This window comes from Rhinolophus sinicus, chromosome 2 (assembly GCF_057876585.1).
Source record: "Rhinolophus sinicus isolate RSI-liver-muscle chromosome 2, RSI-T2T, whole genome shotgun sequence".
Lineage (NCBI taxonomy): Eukaryota > Metazoa > Chordata > Mammalia > Chiroptera > Rhinolophidae > Rhinolophus > Rhinolophus sinicus.
This window is the reverse complement of record NC_142502.1, coordinates 52,861,108-52,882,299: the sequence shown is the minus strand read 5'-3', so window position 1 is coordinate 52,882,299 and position 21,192 is coordinate 52,861,108. Positions and strand designations below refer to the sequence as shown.

The window sequence follows — 21,192 nt, the reverse complement described above, 5'->3', positions numbered from 1 at the left end:
TGCGACTGAAGCTGCTGATCACAAACTGGATGTTATCCGATCTATCTAGGTATATAATTAGGTATGTCTAGCAGCATTTAGGTACGTCAGTGCATCATTAGTAGAAATAAAAGGACTAGATGGAAGAATATCATGAAAGTTAATTCATGAACATTCTGTGTGTGCGTATTCTTGCCATACTATCCCTACTGTGACTAACCTATGCCCAACGGGATATTCTCTATGTCAAGTTGACTTAGGGAAAAGAAAATTACAAATAACTCTGAGTACGATGGCAGCACGACGTGAAGTACACTGATGTGATGTTACAGCCTCTTTCAAGGATGACTCTAAGGAAAGGAATAAAAGCTGAATGTCAAGTGTTTATTTCCCTGTCACTTTTCTTTCCCATCTTTTTAAAAAATTAAATTCATTGGGGTGACAATGGTTAGTAAAATTGCATAGGTTTCAAGTATACAATTCTGTAATACATCATCTATACATCACATTGTATGCTCACCACCCAGAGTCAGTTCTCCTTCCATCACCATATAATTGACCCTGTTTACCCTCATCTATCTAGGTATATATTTAGGTATGTCTAGCAGTTACCCCTTACCCTCTGGCAACTACTAAACTGTTGTTTGTGCATGACTTTTTGTTTCTTGTTTGTCTTGGTTCTTTGTTGCTTTCAGTTTTATATTCCATATATGAGTGAAGTTATATGGTTCTCAACTTTTTATGTCTGACTTGGAGAGGCTGTGGAGAAAAAGAAACCCCCATACACTGTTGGTGGGAATGTAAATTGGTATAGCCACTATGGAAAACAGTATAGAGGTTCCTCAGAAAAGTAAGAATAAAATTACCATCTGACTGAACAATCCCTCTCCTGGGTATCTACCAAAAAAATCTGAAAACATTTATCCATAAAGATATATGTGCTCTGATGTTTTCTGCAGCATTATATATTGTGGCTAAGATATGGAAACAACCAAAGTGTCCTTTGACAGATGACTGGATAAAGAAGACGTAGCATATATACACAATGAACTATTACTGCGTCATAAGAAAAGATGAAATACTGCCATTTGCGACAACAGGGATGGATTTTGAGATTATTATGCTAAGCGAAGTAAGTCCCTGTCACTTTACTGCAAAGTAGAGATGACGTAAACTGATGATGCATACTTTGCTCTGCAGTTACTGGATTAGCCAAATGACCAGGGGCTCAGCAAGAGCGTTACTGGAAGAAAGGTGGTAAGAAATAGTTTTATGCGGATGAACTTTTAGACTGGTCCCAGAATAACAGACTACCTATATCTCATGAAGATAACCAAAAAGTTAACAGCAGTGTGAAAAATGCTGTTAATAGTCAAGTGGGCAAAATGACCATCTCTGAGGATATCCGGCTGCTTCACTCTCAGGCCTCAGTATTTTGTGCAGTGGGTTCAGGTACAAGTGGTGCCGTGGCAGAAGAGATTAAGACTATGCACAGGGTAAACACGGACTTTCATGTCCTCAGGCAGACTCAGCCACTGTCACTGCTCAATGCCTAATATGCTACCAATGCAAACAACCTTGGCCTATTATAACGTACTTTACCCATAGGATCAGATAGCTATGTGGTGGTAAGAGAATTATATTTGACTCTTTTGGTCACAGAGGGGTATCTATTTTAGATGATACCTAAAGTGGACAGTTTGGATTTTGATTCTCTTTTCCTGACCATCAGTTTCTGCCAGTAGCCTCAAGTAGAATTATTGAATGTCTTATATATCACCATGATATCCCATATAATAATGTTTCTAACTGAAGAACTCACTTCACAGGGAAAGATCAAGACGATGGATGCTATGGGATCCGCTGGTCTTATTATATCCCTCATTATCCAGAAAGAGCTGGTTTTATAGATTAATGACTCAGAGTGGCAGCTGAGAGGCATTACTGTGGCAAGGTTGGAGTGCTATCGTGTAGGATGAGGTGTATGCTCTGAACTAGTAATCATTAAATGATACTATTTTTCTCACTGCCAGAGTATACAGTTCCAGGAACCAAGCAGTCAGTGTGTATGGATGTCTTCTGCAATCATAGCTAACGAACCACTTGAAAAATTTTTGTTTCCTTTCCCCGTAACTAGCTCTGCTAGTTTGGAGGCTTAATAACCAAGACATGTAACAATTTACTTGGAAGCTGAAAAAGCCATATGGCCATCTGGAGCTCTCATGTTATGGGGTGAACAAGGAAAATGTGGTCATTGCGTAATTTAGGTGCTTGATCCTGATGAAATTGAGCTGTTGGTACACAATAAAGGAAGGGAAAAACCTGGATGGACCCCAGACAAGTCTCACACCTGTACGCCTTTGAAAAATTAATCAAAGCAAAACCCTATATATTAAGCATATACAAAAATCCAATGTTTCAGGAATATGGGCTTTGGTTACTTCACTGGATAAAGAATATTAGTTAGCTTAGGGGCTGAAGAAGTGTAGGTGATAGTAGAGAAAATAAATCACAAATATCTGTTTGATGCTCTGATCAGGTGCAGAAACAAATCCTGTGGCCTCTGCGCTTGCTTCCTTGCAATCTCCTATATGCACTAACTTATTTTAACTAATGTACTTTATATATTTTAACCAATTTTTGTTTCCCTTTCCTCTCCCTATCCTCCACTGTTGAACATACATGTTGTGTTGATTGTGGGTAGCTTTATAATTTAGTCCACTGGCTAGAGAATACTGAGATGAAATTGCAAAAGAACCAGAGGGTGACTGGATATAGCCAAGAGATCTAGGGTTAATGGAGTCAATGATGAAATTTTTGGTTGACTCCCTTGGGGAGGGATGTGTGGTTTTGGGAAATATGAGCGAGAATTGCAATTTTTAGGAGATAATTTTATTCTTATTTTTTTAAAGTATAGGGATGCAGAGAATGGTGGATGCATGGGTTTGGTCAGCTTAAGGAATGTAGTGGACCTTTGCTATTTGTAGACAGCTAGTGTCTGAACATCTCCTACAAGAGAGGCCAAAGAGGGGAAGATATTCCCTATTCTTGCTGCATGCTAGAGACTGAAGCTCAGACACTCTGATGTTCCTGTCTTAGATTTGAAGCTTGACAGAGTGATACAAAGACCCAACAATATTCTGAAGTTAACGGTGGAAGTGGTGGCTGTCAAACTCAGAATCCAGATGGCACAGTAGCAGAACTCCACAAACTTCTGAAATCACTGCAAGAAGTCTTCATAAAGGCAAACATGAAAGGGATAACTTTTGGAGTTTCATTATGCTGCAGTATGATTTCACATCAATGATACACTTGAAGGGGTCTTTCTGTGTCCTAATACTTTACTTTGAGAGTTTACTGGGTTAAGAAGATAGGTGGATAACGTTTTTTGCCTTTGCTAAGAAATGAAATTCTTTCTAAGTCATATTCTTTCTCTCCATCTTCAGATTTGTGCTAGCTTTCTTTTCTTTCTCCTGTTCTGCCCTCCCCTTCCACCTCCATACCTAGGAACACTTCCTGACTTCCTGCCAATCAACTGCAGAATGATTCTGATGCTGTCCTATTCCACAGGCACTCTGCTCCACAGCTGCCAGGATAACTGCTCCTGGACTTCCCCTGCCTCCTTTGAATACTCCCGTTGTCAACACTCGAGTCCTACTCAGAGTCCCTATGTTCTGCCACAGAACAGCAACTGGACATCGTACAAGGAGCAGCAGCAGGAATAGCACTTCAGCTTCCAGCCCAGGATTTTTTGCAACGATTAAAGTGTTAAAAAGTCTTCCTATTTTGAGTTAAATATTTTAGGGGATTCAACAATGGAAACACCTGCCTTATAGGTTTGGTATAATCAGATTGAATTTACACAGTAATCAGTTGCAAACCCTCTGAAATTTTTATTTTAAAGTTGATTGCTTTTAGAGGCAGGAATAAAACAAAGCCTGGGTTGTCTTAGTCTTGGGATGGACTTAGTGAAACTAAATGACATAATTTCTAACTGTCCTATTATGGCAGTGAAACTCTACAAAACAGAAGAAACCATGCAAGTAAATTCTATGGTTTTCTAATTAGGCTTTGTGATAAAATTTTGTGCTGATAAGAAAATACAAAACAGAGAAGTAATTTTATACAATGGCTGAATTGTCCATAATTCCTTAGGTCTCATACATTAAAAAAAAAAAAAAAAAGTAGAGCTGTACTGTAGCTGGGAAGAGCACATGAGGTTCACATTTGAAGCGAATGTGAGTCACACATGTGCTAATACATATACTTCGAGCAAACATCCCAAAGTGTGTTCAATAGGTATGTACTTTGTACCTTGACTTCAAAGAAAAGTCTCCATTTGGAACACTTTTAGGAATAAAACAAAAGAGAAAAAAGTGCCTAGATCGATGCTGCACATAAACTAAACTGTCAATATTCCATATATCTATTTTTCAGCATTTGCCCCCTAAGTCAAGATACTGTTTAGACACAACAGGTTGATTATTTGGGAATGTTAATTAAATAACATAGAACAAGAAAGCTTTTGACGAAATTATTTTGGTCTTAAATTATTATATTGTATAAATATTTGGTATATACATATAAGAAACATTAAGGAAGTAATGATGAAACTTGAAAGCTAAAATGATAGCTCTCACTCTACTTCAAGGAGTCATGTGATACCTTTTACATGAAACTAATTTTGAGGTCAGCTACTTATTAGTAAATAATGTAATCTGTGGTCCTATGCAAGAACATTTTGAAATATTAACTATTATATACTAATTGCATAATATTCTGTAACTAACAATAGTTAACCAATATTTATTAACATATTGTTGTAATACATACAGTACCATCTAACAGGATTATGAACCCTAAATGAGTCATGAGAAGTAGAAGGGGGGAAAATGCAAACTGTTGCAATACTAGTGGGTTACAAACACTGATTTTACTGTTCTTCAGGCTGCATAAAATGAGAAAGGGAGATATGGAGAGAGAAGGGAGACAATGCAACAATTTTATTACTGATTTCATCTATTTTTTTCATCATAACTCCAACTAGGAAAACATTAAAACAAAAAAACAAAAAAACAACTGGAAAAGTATAAAAAAGGAAATGGAGGGAGAGGGAATATCTATAGCTAGAAGTAGTAGAAGGAATCACGAAGAACCATATTAACAGACTGTACCATATCAAATGAAAAACTTCCACTGTAAAAAGCTAGTAAAATAAAAAGATAGCCAATGAACTGGCAAAAATTAACTAACAAGGCAGATGAAGAATTAATATGTGTGTGTGTGTATGTGTGTGTGTGTGTGTGTGTGTAATAATAAATATATATGGAAAAAAGTGATATCATATAAAGTTTTAGATGTGTGTGTATGCGTTTTTCTTTTAAATTTGCTAAGGCTCTCATAGAAATATATAAGAAAAATGCTCTCCTGCAACAGATAAAGCCCAAAGGAATGAAGAAACGAAAAAGAAGACAATTAGTAAACACATAATACGAAAAAAAATGTTCAAGAAGACAAAAATCAAAGCATACATTGAAGCATTAAAATAAGGGACATTTATTTATAATACATCAATAAATTACAACAAATGAAAAATGTAGTAAAACTGCCTCTCTCATATACTGCTGATAATTCATACATCAGTGGTGATCACATCAAATGGTATAGCCCTTTTGGAAAGTAACTAGCATAATGTTCTCTAGGTCCATTCACATTGTAGCAAATGGTAAGATTTCATTCAAATGGTATAGCCCTTTTGGAAAGTATTAGCATAATGTTCTCTAGGTCCATCCAAATTGTAGCAAATGATAAGATTTCATTCTTCTTTATGGCTGTGTAATACTCCATTGTATAAATGTTATATGAAAAGTTACAAAAATGTCCATATTATTTGACCCATTAATTTTAAGTTTAGAACTCTATATTAAAGAAATAATTCTAACTCCACCAAAAAACTATTAGAAGTGATAAATAATTTAGGAAAGTAGCAGGATACAAAATTAATATTCAGAAATCAGTTGCATTTGTAAATACCAATAATAAAATATCAAAAGGAGAAATTAAGAAAACAATCCCATTAACAATTGCTTCAAAGACTATAAAATACCTAGGAATAAATTTAACCAAAGAAGTAAAAGATCTGTACTCAGAAAATTATAAGACAATGAAGAGAGAAATTAAAGAAGATACAAATAGATGGAAACACATACCATGCTCATGGATAGGAAGAATTAATATCGTTACAATGTCCATACTGCCTAAGGCAATATACAGATTCAATGCAATTCCTATCAAACTACCAATGACATTTTTCACAGAAATAGAACATATAATCCTAAAATTTAAATGGAACCATAAAAGACCCTGGATAGCCTCAGCAATCTTGAAAAATAAGAACAAAGTGGTAGGTATCACAATACCTGACATCAAATTACACTACAAGGCTACAGTGATCAAAACAGCATGGTACTGGCATAAACACAGACACATAGATCAATGGAACAGAATAGAGAGCCCAGAAATAAATCCATGCCTATATGGCCATTTAATCTATGACAATGGAAGCAAGAATTTACACTGGGGTAAAGACAGTCTATTCAATAAATGGTGCTGAGAAACCTGGACAGACACATGCAAAAAAAATGAAGCTGGACCACCTTCTTACACCATATACATGAATAAATTCAAAATGGATTAAAGACTTAAATGTAAGATCTGAAACCATAAAATTCCTAGAGGAAAATATAGGAAGAAATTTTACAGACATCACCGGAGTAAGATTTTTACTGATATATCCTCTTGGGCAAGGGAAGTAAGAGAAAAAATAAACATGTGGGATTACATCAATCTAAAAAGCTTTTTCACAGCAAAGGAAACCACCAATAAAACAAAAAGGGATCCTACTGAATGGGAGAAGATATTTGCCAATAATATATCCGATAAGGGGTTAATATCCCAAATTTATAAAAAAACTCACTCTACTCAACTCTAAAAAACATGTAACACAATTAAAAAATGGGCAGAGGACATGAAGAGACATTCTTCTAAAGAGGATATACAGAGGGTAAACAGACATATGAAAAAATGCTCCACCTCACTAATCATTAGAGAAATGCAAATAAAAACCATAATGAGATACCACCTCACCCCAGTCAAAATGACTATCATCAATAAATCAACAAAGAACAGGTGCTGGCAAAGATGTGGAGAAAAGGGAACCGTTGTGCACTGTTGGTGGGATTGCAGATTGGTGCAGCCACTATGGAAAACAGTATGGAGGTAGCTCAAAAAACTGAAAATGGAACTACCTTATGACCCAGCAATTCCACTCCTAGGTATCTATCCGGAGAAATCCAAAACTCTAATTCGAAAAAATTTATGCACCTCTATGTTTATTGAAGCACTATACACAATAGCCAAGACATGGAAACAACCGAAATGCCCATTGGTAGACGACTGGATTAAGAAACGGTGGTACATTTATACAATGGAGTATTATGCAACCATAAAGAAGAATAAAATCTTACCATTTGCTACAATGTGGATGGACCTAGAGAACATTATGCTAAGTGAAATAAGTCAGAGAAAGACAAATACCATATGATCTCACTTATATGCGGAATCTAAAGAAAAGAATAAATGAACGAACTAATCAGAAACAGTCTCAGAGACATAGAGGAAAAACTGAGGGTTGCTAGATGGGGGGGAGTGGGGATAAAGGGGGAAGGTGAGGGGATTAGATAGAAAGCACAATCAGTAACCACAAGATTGCCACGGGGATACGAAAGTCCATTTGGGGAATGTAATTAATAATGTTGTAAAGATTTTGTAGGGTATCCGATGGACACTTGTCTCATTAGAAAGAGCACCTCAGGCAAGATGTAGATGCCTGATCACTGCACTATACACCTGAAGCTGAAGCTGAAGAATAATGAATGTCAACTACAATTTTATATATATGTGTATATATATATATATGTATATACACATATATATGTATGTGTATATACATATATACACACACACACACACACACACACACACACACACATACAGTTACAAGAAGTAGAGTACAGCATTAGGAATAGAGACAGTGGAAATGCAATGGCTGTGTGCGATGTCAGAGGGGTAGTAGATTGGGGGGAGGGGGTTATCACTGTGTGAGGGATATACATGATTAATGTCTAACTATTATATTGTTTTGTACACCTGAAACTAATTAAAAAAAGAATAACCCTAAATTAAAGAAATTATATAATAATAAAATGCATGATTAATTATCTTAGAAAATATAATGGAATAGTCACATAGTAGAATATAATTATGTAGACAAAACTACAATTGCTTAAAATTTTAATGATGGTTATTACTTGGTTAAAGGTTACAAACAGGCTAATTTTTACGTACTAGTTTTCTAAATCTTTGAAAATGGTCATGGTATTATATATTTCATGAAAATTTAATTTTACAAAATTGATTATAAGTTCCTTGAAAGCAGGAAACACTCAAATATTATGAAAACTTAGTTGAATATTAAAATAAACACATGTGATTGTGTTAAAGGGAAAAAATATAGAGATAAATATGGATCTAGAAAATAAATACTTAGAGGGAAACTACTGGATGGAAATACATAAAAATATTAATAGTGTTCAGGTGGTAGTATTATGCATTTCTTCTTTCGTCTTTTTTCCCAAAATTTCTGTAATGTTACACTAAACTTTTAGCACAGATTAAAACTAAACATAATTAAACACAGAGGGTGCAAAAAATGTATACACATTTTAAGAAAGGAAAAAATTGGATTAAAATTGTAATACTCAATATATACTAATAACAAAAGATGAATACAAGTCCCGTTTGACTTCTGCAATTACAAGAATTTCTCAAAGTGGTTACGATCTGGGTAATTTTAATACAATTTTTTTCTTTCTTAAAATGTGTATACATTTTTTTTTGGCTCCCCTGGTATGTAATTTCCATTATACTACCACACAAACTAACCTGACACATATATGAAGTAGAAAAAAAAAATTGCTTACCTCTCTTTCATCCATATTCAACCACTGCTTTGGATCTTCTTCAGTAGCCAGAAAGGCTATCAACTCCAAAGCAGTAAGACGAGTTTGACGTCTTGATGAGACAAATATCAAAACTGGTTTGGCTGGAGAATGGCTTCTAATTGCTGTTGAAAAGTTGTGGAAAATAAAATGGTAAGCCACTTACACTGGAATCTGAATTTATTAGGATATCAAATGGATAAATGAAAGCTGATGTTGTAAGTGATTTAAGTGAATTCTTAACTTGGTCAAGAAATTTAGCATTGTTTGAGGTACAAGATGGATCTGACAGCATATTTTAGAAAGGATAGTAAAGGAAAGGAAGCTGGCCCTACCTAAGAAACTATATTGCCTGGGATAGGCAAGATTTAACTATGTCGGTTCCCAGTTCTGTTCTGAGCTGCTGAGAAAGGAGACACTTAAAAGCTGAGACATTTCATTAATAGCTGAATGTAGCTACTAAATCTTAGGTTGAGTTTTCTATTTCTGAGTTGTGTTATGGCCTGCCTAAGAAATGATATTACAGAGTTAATTGGTTCTGGGATGTGGAGAGAGTCAAGTGTTGCAAAGGTGATGAAAAGTCTCTAAGAAAAGCTCCAAAAAAAAAATCCCTTTTATTTTTGCCCTGTTACCAGTAGATGCAACATTAAGAGAGTTTTTATCAATAACCTAGTAAGAGATAAGCCGGAAGAATGTTTTCCTAAATGCATACGTGTAAGGTTTCAAGTGGGAAGATAAGAGAATGCAGAAGAGAGCTGAAGAGAATACCATGCCTGAATCTCTATCTGCGTGATGGCACATGGGTAGTTGACACACAGAAGATGAGATGAGTAGTTTGAAAACAAGACTGAAAAAGAAAATACTTAAAAGAGCCACAAAAGTCATTTGACCTCACTGGAAATCAGATTTCCAGAGGCTCCAAAATACTGATAAAATGACACAAGTAGAATGTATACTTTTGTCTACTAGCTCTCTTAAAACAGTCAGACATATTTAAAATTTTTATAAAAAAAGTTCAACCTGCTTGTAAATTCTTGTTCGAAATGTGAGCTGTAGAATTTCTTTTTATGGGCTAAGAAACAAGGTTAATAATGGAAATACTGACATGACCTCGACTATATTCATACCCTAAGAGTGAGAAATAAAGCTATCACATTTCTAAACTCAAATGTAGTACAAGTATACAAGAAGAAATATACTACAAGTGTAATGAAATAGTTTATAAAGATATCTGCTGTACCGATACTATATCTAGAGAAGTGTAAGTATTTCAGTTATTTACTATTGATTTACATAACACAAAATACTTCATCTTAATCACTGGTAGGAAAACAGACATTCCTTAAATAGACAGATATAAGAAATCTCAATAATACATACTATGAAACATAACTCACTTATCTTATTTCTCACTCACGGTTTATCAGAATATTACAGAATGTAAATGGCAATGCTTTGATAAATCACATTAGAGGTACATGGTTTTAAATACACATATTAGTACAATATTGGTATCATTTGTACACATAATAGTGAATGAATCTGTTTCTTTTTTAAACCTCAACATTTAATGGATTTTTGCTGCTGCAAGAACAGGTGTGCCTGAACAGCTCACGGCAGATTTATTGTTCATTAGTGATTTTGTACAATGCTTCTGTGGAGGTGTAAATAATCTGAACTGCCAAGATTGGTCTCTAGTTCACAATCAATACTTTGCTTCTGTCATAAGGCTAATTACAGCAGCTAAAAAGTCACCTCACAACTGTCACCTCACAATCAACAGCAGTTCACATTACAGAATTTATTCTGGATGTTATTTTTAATTGATACAATAAATATTCCTTATGCAGCCCAAACATGTTTCTATAAAATAAGAGTGTTATTCTTAAATCTTTCCTGCTTGCCTAATTTGTTAGAAAGGGAAAAACAAAAAACACAACACAGAAACAGAAGCAAAAAAAGTACTGAAATTTGTAAGTTTTGTGGTTTCTGGTGAAAATTAAGATTGTGTGATTTGGTTTTTACTGTGGCTTCTATTTATCATTTGTTCAAGCTACTACCATACGAAAACACCTTAACAAATTTTAGATTGATTTGATTATGCTTTAAAATTATATACATTTTTCTACTACAATGACATTATCATTTATAAATCTAACTTCCAATAGTTAATTCAACATATATTTATATTTGTTAACACTTGAGGTAAACAGTTTTAGATGTTTGTAGAAGTTGGAGCAATATCACCCTTTCAAAGAAATCCAAATTATTTAGAATTCAATTAAAGGATACCATACAAAACGGTTGCTATTCATTCTAAGAATCCGCCGCTTACCCTGAAATGTCGGCTTATTCATACTAGCCATACGAGGACAGTAATGTTGACCTGGGAAGCCTTGAATGTGAACTTCCAGTGGAACTGGGCGTACCGATGGTCGGAAGTTGAACAAGCCCATCTAGAGTAAAAATGACAGATATACAATGTGATATATAGATGATGTATTACAGAATTGGACACCTGAAACCTATGTAACTTTGTTAACAATTGTCCCCCCAATAAACTTTAATTAAACAAACAAACGACAGAGAAACCATTTTCAGTTTGGACATGTAAGTGTATAATGTTACGGTGCCTCCTTATGTGGCCACCTAAGCCACACAAATGCGTGCTTGTCCATCTTCCACACACCTGACGGATATTGAGCCAGTCAGCAAGGTCTCTGGCATTAGCTAACGCAGTAGATAGTCCAACTATTCTAACAGGCTTTTCTGTGTGCGATGAGATAAAATTCGTTCGAGAGACAATGACTTCTAGAACAGGACCTCTTTCTTCCCCTAGGAAATAGGAATAATATACATTAATCATTTCAACAAATCCTGATGCTGGCTGATGGAAGTATGAGAGTTGAAGTTTGTAAAATGGCTTCAGATAGTGGTACCCACCGAGTAGATGGATCTCATCTATGATGAGAATTGTGACTTGCTTTACATAGTTCCTATTTTGCCAGCTTCTGCTGACTCCATCCCATTTCTCTGGTGTGGTGACGATAAGGTCAGCTTTAGCAATGGATTTCATATCAGGAGTTACATCCCCTGTTAGCTCAATAACTCTGGAGGGGAATAAAACGGATCCCTTTAACTTTTCAGGTAATGTGACCTTGGAAAGGCAAAATATATCTTTCAAAATAAAATTTTATAGTGCTTAAAACTACTTTATCTCCCTTCGATTTCTGAAATTTTCTGTGATTTGCATCCAAAATATGTTTCTTAAGAATTTTAAGATTTCCTCTCATAAAATGAAGGGCATATAAAATCAAAACACTGACAATTTAACTTTTATGCAGCTATGAAAAGCGTCAAACTTTGCTTTATGTTTACAAAATCTCTGCCCTATGTGATTATAGAGAAGAACTCACATCTCTTTCTCCATATGCTGGAATAAACACCTTTCTAATGAAGCAAAGTGTTAACTTATTAAGACAAAAGGAGATCCTCGACTTTTTCGAGAACCATGTGATTTCACTGATACGTGGTATATAAAACTGAAAACAACAAAGGAAGAGACAAATGAAGAAACAAAAACTCATAGACACAGCTGATAGTTTAGTGGTTACCAGAGGGTAAGGGGGGAGTGGGGTGGTAGATGAGGGTAAAGGGGATCAAATATATGGTGACAGAAAGAGAACTGACTCTGGGTGGTAAACACACAATGTGATATATAGATGACGTATTATAGAACCACACATCTGAAACCTATATAACTTTACTAACAAGTGTCACCCAAATAAACTTTAATTAAAAAAAAAGACAAAAGGAGGCATTAATTAAAATATGATATGTGTAAGCTTCATTTCTTAGATTGAAATTTCCTGTATAAGTTAAAGGCAAATTCAAACATATTAGGACATGAAGAAGAAAGCTGGGGCAAATACGTATGTGCCACCTCATTCTGAGCAAATCCCAGTTTTATAGTAAAAAAAGGGAAATCTGGAAGCTAACTCAAAATTTTAGGAAATCGCTAAATATTTTTTATAGCTGTTTTAACACTTGACAAACAAAAAAAAAGGGCAACATTATTTCCTCCTAGCTTAGTGTTCACAAAGTTTTTACTTATTTTTATTCATTTTTACTTTTGGTTATTATTTTGAAAATGTAATACATTCATATGGTTCAAAGAATATGTAGTGAATATTCTCTGTAACATGTCTATTCTTGTTACCCAGCTCTCATTCTAAAGCAATCATATATTTATATTCTTCATTTTTTTAAAAACAAAAGGTAGAATACTTATATCTCTAAAAGTCATTCCTTCAGCATATAAAGAGCTTTCTTTTATATAGTGATACAATATTTTGTGCTGTGTGAATGTACCATAATTTATTTAGTAATACTCTATTGGATGCTACGGTTACCTGCAATCTTGCTGTTAAAAAACAATACTACAATGAATAACCTTGTGCAATATATATATTTTAAAAGTAATTTTCTTATAGGAATTTCTATCATTTGGTACATTATTTACATGTAAAATGTCTTTTAAGCAGTTTTTGGAAGTTACTCTGAAGGATATGAAAAGAATTTTTTTCTTTTGTTTTAGAAAGAAAATTTCTTTTGTTTTAAAATTTTTGAGAAAATTATCCTGACAATAAAAGTACTCATATTAAATAATTTTGGGGCCGGTGGCGGGATGGCCCAGTTGGTTAGCGCGTGAGCTCTCAACAAGGTTGTCGGTTCAATTCCCACATGGGATGGTGGGCTGTGCCCCCTGCAACTAAGATTGAAAACGGCGACTGGACTTGGAGCTGAGCTGCGCCCTCCACAACTAGATTGAAGGACGACTTGGAGCTGATGGGCCCTGGAGAAACACCCTGTTCCCCAATAAAAAAATTTATTAAAAAAATAAATAAAAGAGTAAAATAAAATGAGGAATGCCTAGAACTATGTTGAGAAATACTGAAATCGGGGCTAAAAGAATCTTTAAAAAAACCCTCAAAATCACACTTTTCAATCTTAAAACAATGGGACTGTTGGTAACATTTTAGTAGTAGTTACAACACCTTTAAATAAAAGACTATGGAAGTCATTATAAAAGTATTCAAGTTTTATGCAAATCTTTTATTTGTTGGTCCTCTTAGATTATTCAAAGTATATTTTCTGAAAACAGTAAGAACTTACTTTTTTCCAAGTTTTTCTTCTATTCTGACTTTCCAATCATCCATTCTTTCTCGTACTAGGGCCTTTAGGGGTGCAATATATACTGCCTAAACAGGAGGGGGTGGAGGGGAAGATTCTCATGAAAATAGTGACAGTAGTTTCAAATAAAGGTAAACCATAATACTTATCAAAATAAAACAGTGTAGTTTTAAAATGTATATTTTAACACAGAAAGACTTAAAATTTTAAATTAATGGGAAAAAGTCATTAACATACTCAATTTATATTTATCCAAAGTAAGATGGAAATACAATACATCACAAAAATACTGACAGAAAATTTTAAATATTTTCTAAAAAGCACCAAAGGTGATTTTAAAAAGGTGTTTTATAATTAAATTATCTTCTAAGATAATGTAAAAAAATTTTTAAAAATCATGAGAAATATATTACACAAAGTAAATAAGGGGTCAGATAAAAACAAAAGTTATTCCTGGTATTATGATGAAGAGCTGAGCTGTACCTCTTTCATGAAAACATTTACTAATCTTGAAATTCTGAAGAGAATTAATCTGGTTGCTTAAATTGTAAGGTAGATTTTATGGAAGATGCCAGTTGTATATTTTAGGTAGTCTAATTTTTATTTATTTATTTTTAAAAACAACTGGTCTTAATCCAAATTTACATACAGATTATTCACTAAAAAAAAAAAAAAAAATCTTTCCTTTATAAAATGTTTCAAATTTAGAGTAGAGCTCTACTGGTGCATTAACATGTCTCCTAATGGATCAATAATCACATAAGAGACTGAGAAGTAGGACAACTTAAAGTCAAGCAGGGAACAAGAGCCACTAGGAAGAAGGAAGAGCCACTAGGAAGAAGAGCCACTGCCTTTCACTGAAAAAGGAAGTTAAAACATTTCTGCAATCATAAATGATCAAGAAAATAGCACATAATTCCAATCTAACATATGAATTAGCTTTCTTACAAAATAATGTTTTTAAACTGTGAGTACTTCATATTTGAAGAATGCTTAAAATCAATACTTGTTGGACTGGCCATGTTATTTTGTATTAACTAAAGGATGTCATGGCCACTTGGAGAAAAGTGGGAGAAAAGTATATTTCCTGAGTATAAACAAACGTATTTGTTAAAGTATTAGCATTTCCTTCACAGCCAAACGATTTGGATTATGAATCATTACATATCTTATAAATATCGCTACCAATTAGGTATCTTACAATGAAATTACCAATAAAGTGTAGATATCTTATAATGACGAAAGGACATGTGAGCATCAATATGTACATTGGAGATCGAACTAGAAGACTCCAAAGTTTAAGGTAAATTTTCTTGTGGCTAATTATTTGAATAATGATCTCTGCCTCCTCCGCCCACCTCAAAAAACTTCCTAAGAGAATTACAAAGCTACTCACTGAGTCCTGCAATATATTTAGACCAGACTAGTTTACAGATTATTAAATGCCTTTTCTAATTGAATGTAAACATGTGATTCTTTCAAACAGACCTTCGAAGTAGGGTACTTGCTGAAGACTCTGAAAATAGCTAATTCAGCTGCAACAGTCTTTCCCGATCCAGTGGGTGCTCCAAGTAGGACATTGCAGTCTGTGTGATACAGTGTATGAAATATTTGTGTCTGCACAGGGTTAAAGTGGCTAAAGTTGTACAGTGCTTCATATGCTTCACACCCCAAAGCTGTGATTGGTAAAGGCTGAAGATCCAGTAATTCTGAAAAGACACAACAGGTACTATTAAACAATAACTGGGAAATATGCACAATACTGAATACTGTATCTTAGGAATAGATTAGAACAATCCTTAATTCTTTAGAGGGTAATAAATAAAAAAGCTTAAAATAAATTCTTATATATTAGTCGCAAATCTTTTTTCCCCATTACCACATTTATAAGATTGACACATTGGACAGTTTTCCAGAGCAGTTCCACATAAGCCAGCTATAATGCTATATCTTTCTTTTCCAATCAGAAAAGTAATTTGAATGACAGGTGTCTGAAAATATGCATGTTACAGAACAAAACTAAATCTACCCCAATTTGTAGAAAAATGTAAATCATTTGCAAACTTCAGTACTAGAATGGTTACTATAACAAACTACTTTTCATCTGTTAGACAAATGATCATACTAGAGTGTCAAGTGCACTGTTGCTGTAGCCAATGGAAACTGAAATGAACTTGTATTATTGTAAGTTGGATTTTGATTCAGAGTCAGACAACTTTAAAGCACAGATTCTTTTCAACATTACCTAAAACAATTTTGGAAAATCAATGATTCAAGTTACTAATCAATGTTACCTGTATGGGGAGGATGTCTCTCCGGCAGAATCAGATGTTGAAAGTTGATAATACATACCGCCTCAGCTCCTAACCATCTATCAGACACGGCTCGGATGTAGTATTGGGAAGGCAAAGGCTCAAAAATAGGGATTGTAAATACCAGTAGTTGAGCTTCTTTACTAATGACCTAATGTGATATAAAGTTTAAAGTGAAAATGGATATTCTAATATCATAAAAGTCTTATTAGTCTGCTGTTAAGACAATGGTATACAGCAATATGTACTAAAGATAAAGAAAATAGCTTGGATTTCTAATTACTTGATATAACAGAAGGTTAAATTTATACTCAGTTTACATTATTTACGTATGCATATCATCAAGGTATTAACAGGTCACCAATTAGACTCATAATTCCCCAAACTTTATTCATTAAATTATTTAACTGCATGATTTTTACCGGATTCGTTACTCAATATTTTTCTTTAAATTCTATCACTGCCATAAGTGGAAAAACAGAACCACTTGGCATAAATAAAAGGTAACCATGAAGACAAATGCAAGGAAAACAAAATATTGATATGAAATTCTACTACTGCCTACTCAAGACTCCCAGCCTGAAGCTTGCTTTCTCTTTGATAAAAAGAAGAATTACAAATGAAGTATCAGTTAGACGTGCCAGCATCAAACTGAGAGAATTTAAAAAGCAATGCCCTTTTCACAATGTGATTCAATACTAGTACTGTGTTTATGTAACACCTAAAATTATTACTTCTTATTTAACTTATTTTTTTATTATTTATCCCACCCATTTGACATATTCCACCCCTCCAGAAGCCATGCCTTAAACCATGATAAAGATTACAATGTATTTCTCAAGATAAGATCACATTTGAATATATTAATACTGTAACATTTAATTAGTTTTCTTTTAAAACCACACAGAAATATTTAAAAAGTAAAACTTTAACAACACTAGAAGTTATAGAAAAATAGGTAAAAGCAAAAATTGTTAGCTTCTATTTTTTCTTTATGATATCAACATAATAAGGATATAGCCATACATATTTATTTACCTGTTTTTTAAGAATTAGAAAATACTCTGAATGATAAATATGATCATTTGTAGGATCTTCTACCCAAATCCACCAGGGTTCTCCTACTGTCCCATGGACCTAGGAAAAAAAAACAGTATCCTAATACTATGCATATTGTAACTCAACTATGGTACACTGTTGTCTGCGTACCCAGCACCCATTCCTCTCTCTTTTTAATAGCGTTATTGGTATATAATTTACATAAAAATTTAAGTTTCAAGTATAAAGTTCAATGGCTTTAATGTATTTATAAAGTTGTGAAACCACCTCCATAATATAATTTTAGAATAATTTCATCACCCCAAAAAGAAACCTTGCACCCATTAGCAGTGACTATCTATCCTTCGCCATCTCCCCAACTTCCAACCCTTGACAAGCACAGTCTACTTTCTTTCTCTATAGATCTGCCTACTCTGGACATTTCATATAAATGGAATTATTTAATAGATGGTCTTTTGTGACTGGCTTCTTTCACTTACTATAATGTTTTCAAGGTCATTCATATTATAGTATATATCAGTACTTCATTTCTTTTTATAGACAAATAATATTCCATTGGGTAGATACCATCTTTCATGTATTCATTTCTCTTTCTTGTTTTTTTCTTAACAAAGCCCAGTCTTACCATGTTTCCCTGTAAATAAGACTTAGCCGGACAATCAGCTCTAATGCATCTTTTGGAGCAAAAATTAATGTAAGACCTGGTATTATATTATACTATACTATACTATACTATACTATACTATACTATACTATACTATACTATACTATATTATAAGACCCAGTCTTATATTATAGTAAAATAAGACTGGGTCTTATATTAATTTTTGCTCTAAAAGATGCATTAGAGGTAATTGTCTGGCTAGGTCTTATTTTCGGGGAAACACGGTAATATAAGACTGGGTCTTATATTAATTTTTGCTCCAAAAGACGCATTAGAGCTGATTGTCTGGCTAGGTCTTATTTTTTGGGAACCATGGGCGCATTCAATCTCTCCTGTGACTCTGGGGAAGGTGATCCCATTTCCTGGGAAGATTTTGACTAGCATAAGCCAATCAGCTTATGGCATCCCTCTGATAACAGGTTGTGATAAAGGATAGGTACATGCCCAATACTGGCCCAATCAGACTAAAGAAAAGGTCTTATGGTCCTTGCCCTGGGCTGGTGCAATGGGGTGTTGCTTACTTCTCTCTTTAAATGTGAACAAAGGAGCATGAAAACATTTGGGAAGTAGGTAACAGTGTCAACAAAGCAAAAGGATGGAAAGCTCCTGGGTCCTGAATGATAGGATTAACAGAAGTCTCAATCATACTGAGCACCTAGTCTACCAGTAGACTTTATTGAGAAATATACTTTGTTGCTTAAGTCAGTCTGAGACAAGTCAGATTTCTATTGTTGCAGCCAACAGCATTCTAACTAAGAGATTTAACTATAAAACCAATTAAGTGCTCTCTTACTAAAATGAATTAAACCAAGTTGTAGGAGACTTATGGATACTGAGAGAAGAAAACTGTGTAAAAAAAATATAAAACTTCTACATTTCAAAAATACTGTATTAAATATAAAACTTGAAATATGAGTTTATGGCTAACTATAATTTTACATTTTATGTAAAATTTTTTATTTATAGAAATATTAAATATAATTTTATATCATCTAGTCCTCATATAAATTCTGTGAGAAAGATAGTTATTAATATTATGATGACAGATGAGGAAACTAAAGGAATTAAAGGTTAGAACACTTTCAGACCAATGGTAGATTTGGGTTAGGACTATGGTTGGGTAATTTTCAATCATGATATTGAATAAAATTCATTTATATTAAAGATGTGCTAATATCATGTAATGCACAAAGTATTTATTTACACTTAACTAGGCCTTAACGATAATCATGTAAAGTAGACATTGTTTTACTACAATAATTAACTTGTATTCCCCTACTGGCTTCTTGAAAGAAAGGACTGAGTCTTCTTTGCCTTGTATCTATAATGTTTACTCTACCGGACTGTCTGCATAGTAACTGGTACAAAGATAGACCTTTAAAAATATTGACTGAATAAGAAGAGAATCCAGGGTGGATCTTCACACATACATAACATCTAGGTATTGAAGAAAGTATACAAGAAGGGGTAAAAATGGAAACAGGAATGTGACCGGAGACAAGGAAGGACATCTTCAAGAAGGACTATGTATAGTGCTGAATGTTCAGAGAAGTAAAGAAAGTAACTAAGAAAAAGCCATTTATTATGGCAACCAGTCAGCCTTTGGTGATCACTGAGGTAGTAGTGTCAGCAGGAAAGAAACGGGTACCTAGGAGGAAATGTAGAAAACTCTAATGGTGAAGAAAAGAAGAGAATGATAGTTTGAGAAACATCCAGACTTAAAAAGGTCTTTTCAGTATGGAGAATCTTGAATTTTTGGTAGGCTGAAATGACAGAATAATTAGAGATGGCAAAAATGAAGATACCATAGAGAAAATGAAAAAAGGCAGAATTAAGCAAAGTCCTCACCAAACCATTGTTCAACATTGAAATTCTAGGTTTCCTAGATGTTCTAAAGAGGTCTTATCGGTTAACATATACCACATTTTCCTTGAGGATGAGAGTAAATATTACAACAGTGCTTTGAATGAATCATATACATATATATATATGTATACATATATATGTATATGATAACTGCTTTACATATATTATTTAATTTAACTGCATATATATATATATATATATATATATATATATATATATATATATATATATGATGCAAATGTTCTATATGCCTTGAGGACAGATGTAAGAAGCTGTAGTTGAACCTGCAGCAGAGACATTTTTGCTGAACATTGAGATAGGTATTTTCCACTTCTACCTGATCATTCCAAGTAAAATCAGCACAGACGCTGAGTGTAACTCGGAGGACGGTCCGTGTGATGGGCTGAATGGATGCTTCCATTGTAACAGAAGGAATCTGATGAACACACTGTTTGACCTTGAGTCCAATATTCACATGATGCAGCATGTGACCTGCAAGGAAAACATCACATAGAAGAAATGTATCCAGTCAGAAAAAAAGCAATATAATCTGACTTGTAAATGGGATTTCAGAGGAGGTGATTTTATTGCCTGTTTTATGATTTGCTATGTAGAATAGTTGACATTCTTGACCTGGCATGTTTGAATATTTTGTAATAGTTAACTTGAATTAGCAATTCAGAGCGCAGAAAACCGGTATCAAGGTTTCTTCAGCTATTAACAGGGTTCTTAAAATTACTGAGACTTAATAGTGTTTAAACTACTATAAATAGTTCCTCTTTTCTCCTAGTTAGTTTATGACACATTATAAAATTATTTAGTATTTTTTGAAAACAGTTGTTGTTCTATTCAAGGTCTATTTCAGAACTCTATAACCATGATGGGAAACGCTTTAGTAATAAATCACAACTCATCCATCCATACCCATTTCCAGAAAACATAAAGATAAAATATTAAATATAGTCAATCTAAATCTAATGCAAAATTAACCACTTATACATATTCTCATAAATGATCAGATTGTAAAATACTGATTATGTATGGGAGTCCCAGGGTGGGG

The 21,192-nt window shown here is 33.8% G+C and overlaps 1 protein-coding gene across 1 annotated transcript in view; it reads right to left on the bottom strand.

Annotated features, from left to right (window-relative positions):
* Nucleotides 1-21,192, bottom strand: part of ASCC3 (activating signal cointegrator 1 complex subunit 3) — a 300,443-nt gene that overhangs the window by 83,188 nt on the left and 196,063 nt on the right. The window contains exons 22-30 of the mRNA XM_019738872.3: nt 20,470-20,624; nt 17,582-17,680; nt 16,526-16,694; nt 15,720-15,940; nt 14,214-14,299; nt 11,982-12,148; nt 11,728-11,873; nt 11,374-11,494; nt 9,021-9,163 (exon numbers count right to left, since the gene is read on the bottom strand). Of these exons, the coding sequence (XP_019594431.3) occupies nt 9,021-9,163; nt 11,374-11,494; nt 11,728-11,873; nt 11,982-12,148; nt 14,214-14,299; nt 15,720-15,940; nt 16,526-16,694; nt 17,582-17,680; nt 20,470-20,624 (1,307 nt within the window). The remainder of the gene's footprint in view (nt 1-9,020; nt 9,164-11,373; nt 11,495-11,727; nt 11,874-11,981; nt 12,149-14,213; nt 14,300-15,719; nt 15,941-16,525; nt 16,695-17,581; nt 17,681-20,469; nt 20,625-21,192) is intronic.